The sequence below is a fragment of the Dioscorea cayenensis genome, chromosome 17, assembly GCF_009730915.1.
Source record: "Dioscorea cayenensis subsp. rotundata cultivar TDr96_F1 chromosome 17, TDr96_F1_v2_PseudoChromosome.rev07_lg8_w22 25.fasta, whole genome shotgun sequence".
Classification (NCBI taxonomy): Eukaryota; Viridiplantae; Streptophyta; class Magnoliopsida; order Dioscoreales; family Dioscoreaceae; genus Dioscorea; species Dioscorea cayenensis.
The window spans coordinates 21709981-21717766 of NC_052487.1; the positions used below are offsets into that span (position 1 = coordinate 21709981).

The 7786-nt window shown below is 34.0% G+C and overlaps 1 protein-coding gene across 1 annotated transcript; it reads right to left on the minus strand.

Moving 5' to 3' along the window:
* Positions 1 to 2566: 2566 nt before the first annotated feature.
* LOC120280798 (F-box protein At1g55000) lies at positions 2567 to 6496 on the minus strand. Its single transcript, XM_039287743.1, has 2 exons — positions 6064 to 6496; positions 2567 to 3241 (listed from the first exon to the last, which is right to left on the minus strand). Exons 1-2 carry the CDS (start codon positions 6469 to 6471, stop codon positions 2870 to 2872), a joined length of 780 nt encoding a protein of 259 aa, XP_039143677.1. The 5' UTR covers positions 6472 to 6496; the 3' UTR covers positions 2567 to 2869.
* Between the last annotated feature and the right edge of the window lie 1290 nt (positions 6497 to 7786).

The window sequence follows — 7786 nt, forward strand, 5'->3', positions numbered from 1 at the left end:
AATGAGTTCCCAGATTCTACAAAAGAAAAAATATGGAAAATAATATAGGTATCAAATCTCATTCTATTCAAGTTAATATTTTTTTTTTACTTTATTTACATATATTAATATTTGACTAATACTTTTCTTATCCTTTTTTTTTCCTCTCCTAAAATTTTAGTCCAAATTCACATTTGAGTTGCTTCATTCTAATGAGTATGATGAGTCTGAAAATGTAAATACAATTTAAATGGTTAAGAGTTGGACAATGCCTAACATATATACTAAGCGGAGTTAATGGAAGAATTATTTGAAGTCTAAATATTATGATGAACATATGACAACAGAAAAAATGGATGCAAAGATTTATGATCCTCAAGTTAACAAACAACAATTTTTGGTAATCGTTGCTTATTCATTAACTTAAAAAACAAAAGTATATCTATATATTTTAGAAAATATAGTATTTCCTCTATGTTAACAATGACAACATAAGGAAATATTATGTTATATTTTATATGTCAAAATTTTTATCAGAACAAAGTGAGACAAATAAAACAAATCGTTCAAAATCCAATGAGCCTCATTGTGTAGCAACAAAATCATTCCCTACTATTATTCAAACTCTAGTGAATATTATACCTTTTTTTGTTAAATTTTGTTTAATGTTTTGGATTTCTGGAATTTGTGGATTTTATACATACTTAAAGGAAGTAATAGTTCATATTACTATTTATTAATGGTTTTTATTTTCTAATAACTCGATAAGTTCACTAAATTCCATGCTTTATAGAATAGTGAATGACAAGGTCGTTAAGGTTATGCTATTTATTTTTATACTTTAAGAGTTTGTTTGATACATGAGATTTCAAGAGACACACAAGACAATTTTTATTATTACTTGTTTAATTTACAAATGGAGTGGAGTACAACACAAACACCTGGATGGATATAACACAACTTGCTAATATTTTAATACCGCCAAAATCATGATACAAAAATCCTATCAAGGTGTAGAACCATAGTTATCAAACCCGGACCGGCCTGGCGGTCGGACCGGTTGACCCGGTGACCCGGTGCTTCAACCGGTCCGGGTCTTTAATTAGACCGGTTATGCAATCAACCCGTTCTGACCCGCATTGACCCGCTTTGACCCGGTGGTTAGACCGGTTGACCCAGCGGTCGGACCGATTGACCCGGCGGTCGAACCAGTTGAACCGGCGGTCAGACCAATTGACCCGGTTTGATTTGTAATTTCAATTTTGGACTTTGGTTATATATTGGATTGAGTTTGGTTTGATACTTTGATGATAAATTTAAACTTTTATTGTGAATTAGTATTGTTATGTATTGATATTATGTGAAGTTTGAGTTTTTTTTCCTCTTTTCTACCACTTCCAAATCAAATATTAGCAATTGTTTTGTATTTTTTCCATCAAATTATTTATTTGATAACTAATAATTCATGGATATTATTATGATATATCATTATATAATTAAAAACTAATTTATAATTTTAAAAATAATATTTTAAAATATTTTTATTAACCCAGTATTAACCCAAATGACCCGACGGTTGAACCAATTGACCCGTGACCCAGAGCCTTGACCGGGTCAATGCCCGGGCCGGGTCTGATAACTATGTGTAGAACAACTTAAAGATAAAATTTTCTCTACTTAGAATTAAAAATTACACTAATATATCACAAAGGGATTAGGTTTCACCACATAGCAACAAACTTCCTTCCCTTCTTCAACCCAAAACTAGGTGACAATCACCGAAGCAGACTATGCCAGTGTTGTATCGATGGTTATCCACTAGATGCAATATACACACACGCAATTACTCCAAGATCTACAAGTTATAAGGTAACTTTTCATTTTCCTCCAAACTCATATTGATGTAATTTGATTACCTGTCATTTTAGGATGATGACAAGAATTTTTCAGATTATTTTGAAGTTCTTTATTCTAGAGCATCAACCGTGAGCTAGCATGATTTATTTATTTGTTATTTGTGGATTGAAAATTTTATAAATTTTGTCATGTTGTTGTGTTTGAATCCAAATCTAATAGGTTGATTATCTTGTTGTTATGGTCATTAAATCTCTTATTTGTTACTTTTATGAAATTAATAAAATTTATTATTTTCTTAATCAGATATTCCGAGGTAATTAATATCGAGGCATAATGCCCTTAATAAAAACCAAACCTAAATCACTTAAAGGCATAAATAACTAAAAATTAATTTATGATTCATTATTTTTACCAAGTGAATCCTTATAAAACCATCCAAGAAAATAAAAATCCAATATAGATCAATATAATTTTTTGCTTTTTGCTAATTGTTCATTTAAGCTTTATACAAGTTTTGTTGGAATTCATTGATCTCTTCTTTTTATTAAAACGAGCAAAATCTTAAAAAAAAAAATGTATTTCTTATATTTTACAAATCAAAAACCCTATCTTCCATGGGAAAAAGAAAAAGATTAATACCAAAATAACTAAGATATAATTAAGCTGATAATAGATTTAACAGAGACCATTTGTTACAAATAGTAATAAAGAGAACATTATTTGAATCCTATACCACTCAACTTGCTGGAATTATTTTAAAAACATAACCATATAAACAATTAAATTTATTCACAATCCATGGCGACATATATATATATATATATATATATAACAATATTTGGTTCTATACAATCCAAGGATCATATATTTTCCAGCCAGTGAACAGAGCCACCACAAATCACCAGCAAGCACAACGATCTGATAATTGGATTCCTAGAATGTCCATATATATTTTTTAAACCCAAGAAACAGATCATGCACTGCTACCTTATAAGAGCATAAATTTAAATCATCTGTGCCTTGTTTTCCTTGATTAGGCGGTTGTTCTTTGCTGTTCCCAGCTAAGATCTTCAGAAAATTGCAAAATGGCAGCTCTGGGATCGCCATTAGAAATAGATAAGTAGTACTCGGCAGTACCTTCATCGACTTGCATACTGCGCTTCACTGAATCAAGTATTCTTCGTTTGCCTCTTTCTGTGATTGCCCTACCCAAATATCCTCCTTTTCCATCTGGGCCACCTTCAAGATAAAGCACTGCAGCTTCTCTTTTCGCATAGGTGTCCAACTCAATGAAGCAGGTGGCGTCAAGAAGAAGGTCAGGTTTGCTAATGGGTATTAGAAGACGGTCTCTGGAGTATATTCCATGATCACTCATCATATTGTTCAACCGCCTGATGTCCATGGCCTACAATTACCATCATAAACAAATAATTTGCACTCACAAAAGCACAAGATCTTAGAAAAGAAATACCAAGTGGTATCCAAGGAGAAGTAAATCTATCAATGAGAAGACACAACTTAAAATAAAAAGATAGGAAAACCCAAAGCACTGAGAAAACTCTTTAATGTATATCTTTAAAACTAAAATATTAATCATTAGCATTGCAGATCATCAATGTCATTCGATTTAAACCAGCAAACTTGTCTAAAAGTCAACACTAGACAGCCAAGCCTACCAAAATTACTCAAAGATTGTTGAATTACAGAGATAGATTGGCCACAAGATTAAGTTAGACCACTGTAAAAGGGGGTTGCCATGTTAACCATAGTTTAAGTTAAACATCAGATCAACCCTCGGAATTGAAACATTTGATTATGCGTCATTATAGAACTGAAGTTGCCAGATTTTCCATAAAAGCAATTGCAATTGCCTAACTACAACTGCCATTAGAACATAGAGCTCAAGTCAAAAGGAGACCTATGATTGATGCGCATATAACTCAAAAATGACAATAGTGTAATAGGTCAAGATTGTTCATCCTTCTCTACCACATGATCAAATTAAATTATGTTGTAGGCCATTGTTAGTGACTTAGCTCAGGTGAATACAAAGTTGACTTTGATCATGTTTTTGGAGTACCAAGATCTGGAAATTGGATGTAGCTAACAAATGCTATATAACATATGAAAAATAATATGAGGAACATGAGCAAAATGAAAGGGTTGCCTATCATCAAACATAAAGCATTTTACATGTTCACTAAAGCATGTGCTCAAGTGTAAGGAAGAAAAACATGAAAGCATCTCAGACATGTCCACCAGAAAGTCTGAAATGAATACTTGTGTTGAACAAGATCATAACCACCAAAGAATAAAAATCCTGATTAAAAACTCAAAGCACACCACTTAAACTCAATCTTCCCAATCTGAAGTAAAGCGCTTTGCCTAGTCATATATACCTTGCAGACCAAGAAGCAGCCTTAAGTCTTTATGTGTCAGCCAAACATTACCTCACCTTTTGCACCAATAGCATTTTTGCAAACCTAAATCAAGTCTTCAAACTTATAATTCTCCATTATTTGCTTTACCTATGCTAGAAAATCTTAATAGAAATTTATGGTCGATTGGTTTATTAGAATAATGGGTACAACACTATACATTATTATCCAAGAACGATCTGTGTTCTGCAATCAATAAAGCAAATTCTGATTAAGGACAAATCAATTGAAGGGGTCCAAAATAATTGGTAGCAAATAAAGCTTGGTTGAGCAATAAGTACAATAATGCAGTCATCTCTGCATGATGTAGGTGATATAAATGGTAAATATACACTTCGGAACCAACTTTGTGCAAGGAACCATTCAGGGACATAAGGGACTGGCACATCTAAATAGCAGATGTTACAGTGCAATAGACTCTCATCATTATTTTCAGTTTAAACTCTAATGATCACCATCAACAAATGAATGCTTACATTTGGTCATATAAAGGAGTGATAAAAAATTCTACTTAATGGAGAATTACAAACTTTAATCAGAGATATTAACTCCTATTCAAGCAACCATGGGCATCAAACACACCAGGAAAATACAAACAATTCAATCAATGTTATTCAAACGAGAGCAAAGGTCCTACACTGTCTTTCAACACAAAATCAGAGATAAAAAATGATATTGACAGTCTCACAAGCAAATTAAATTACTTTGAACTTGATGAATCTTCTGATTTAATTTTAATCATTCACTTCCCAATTTAAAACTGAAAAGACATGAGCAATGCTTCATTTATTTGCTCCTCCTTTTAATTTTTGAGTTCATGAATAATGATAAATCTTATGATATGTCAAGGCATAGTTCTTTCATATTTAAACAGACAGGCATCCTGTTGTGCTATGCTTTCACCAAAAGTTTGCATCTACGACAAAAGGAAGGAACAAAGCTATGCTCTCAATGTTATCCAATTCTGAAAATACCAATCCACGACTAAACTTACCTAAACAAATAGTATAGTCAAAAGAAAAATGACAACTTAATAAACTGATACAAACAAAAGAACACGCAAAAATTACTACCTTGCAGAGATAGACACAAATGGATGCACAAAACCTTTAAAACCTTATAATGCAAAATTCAGCAATGCAATCATCAATGGCAACCAAACAGGGCCAGAGGACTTTTATGTGCAAGAAACACCATCAAGCAGTAATTGATGTAGTCCTAGATTATGGGTTAAAAACATGACATGAAAAGGCAAGCAGAAAGCACTCTTTCAGGCTACTAACAACCAAAAGGGGCAATATTTAAATACCCCCCAATCTAATTTCTAAATTTATATACATACGGCATCATCTAACCTTCAAGTATTGCAACCAAACAGTCAATGACAAAGACAGCATTCACCAAGTATTTAAAAATGCATCACACACAATCCCGCATCAAATACAACTGCCACAAATTTTGTTGGTGTAACATAATACAAGATTACTATTAATCTGTATCATCTTTTTGACTAATATGGAAAACTCCAATCAAACGAGAAAAAAACAAAAAGGGGATCAAAACATCAATACCCAACAACAATTTTGTAGAAATATAAATCTTTCCATCACAAATAATTCCTACAAAATATGATCAATAAAACGAAATGAAAGAAGCAAATGATTCACTCCAACTCTTGGGCACCAAAATCAGCGAATTCAAGTAATGAGAACAAAATATCACACACACACACAGACACACACAGAGTTGTATCCTAGAATGAACTTTTTCAAATGAAGAAGAGTGGTACCTGAACAGAGTACTTGAGGGCGAGGCCGGGGACAGTGTCTCCACGCCGGAGGCGGTGGGAAATGGCAAAGCGCCCAATTCCATTATGGCGCCAGAAGGCAGAAGAAGAAGGACAACCCACCACACAGCGCACGCCCCACGGCGCCCTAAACGCCCGTTCCTGCACATCGCGCTCAGACGCCACGGCACGCCAGAGGCGGCAAACGCAAGCGGACCGCGCAAGGTCGGCCGGCGACAGGCGCTCAAGGATTGAGCGGAGGACATCGGCGGAAAGGAGGGCGGAGAAGTTGGAATTGAGAGGGGAGAGGACTGCAAGCGAGGATGAGGAATTAGGGTTAGGGTTAGGGTTAGGGTTAGCCAAGAGAAGAGGAGCGATGAGCTCGTCGTCGTCTTCTCCGCAGCAACCCATGCGATCACTCTCTCGTTCAGTGTCGGAATTGGGATTCATTGATGCTTTTGAAGACGAAATGGTCAGACGAGAACTGTTCATTGAGTTGGGCTGGAATTCGGTCCCAAGATCCGGCCCAATTTATTGTTATCTTTCAATAAATGGTTTTTCAACTAACTTTCATTTGCAAAGAGTAATATTTATTCATTTATTAGAATTATTGTAAATATACAAATTATCTTTGCTTTATAAACAAAAGGTTAAAAAACGTAGAATTTTTTTAAAAAAATAATAGTTAAAATTCCCATACAAATTAAAAATTGCTTCTTATATGTTGTTGTGTTTCTTTGTATATAGAGAAACAAGTGTGCGCATATATTGTGATGGTGATTCATCCCTAGAGATCATTTTTTTTTTAATTAATTTTTAAATATATAGACAAGCCCCAAATATGAACCACCTTGAGTTAGAAAGAAAATGAATTGCTAACCCTCAAATTGTTTAATGGGACCCAATTACAACTCACAACACATATCTCTTGATCATCATTTGAATGACGGATGAGATCCAACAGTAGTTTCACTTATAAGCTATGTGTCACAGTAGGCATAATTTAAAATGTTGGATGAGTTTAAACCCTTGCTTATATATACATGTGTCCAACTTTTCTTAGGGTTCTCTTAATTTTTGCTATCTGATTTCTTCATAACCATGTTTCAACAATACAAAGTTCCTGACATAACCAAAGACTTCATCGGCACCATAGAGCTATTACTCAAAAATCAAACTGTTACTTGCTCTCCAAATTAGATATACACTAGTAACAAAAGTTGTTCTTCTAATCCTAGCTAAGAGAGACTTACTTGAAGCCTTCCTCTGAAATCTCAACTCACCTCTCTTCTCCAACTAAGGAGCTTTTTAGATATGTTGATAGCCCTTAAGGCTTTCAACCAAACAAAATTAGAGAATAACAACTAAAAAACAGTGGTGAATATACTCCTCGCCATAATTACACAATACACACACATTTGAATAAGTAACCTTCCATCTAAAGAGTTTATCTCTTGTCTGCAATTGATTATGCAAGGCCAACCACAAAAAAAAAGAATGTCTTGAAGATTACTACTAGACCATACTAGTTTAGCCTAGCTAACTCTTTAGTTATCCCGCAGCAAAAATTTCCATGTACTGGCAATGGGAAAGTCTCCATTCTTGCTATGTTTTTAGAGAATAACATCATTCCTACTCTCATTAATCATAAATTTGGTAGAAACATAGCTCCAAACACCATTAACATTAGCATACAAGAAAGACCCAGCTACCATTCTTCCACAAA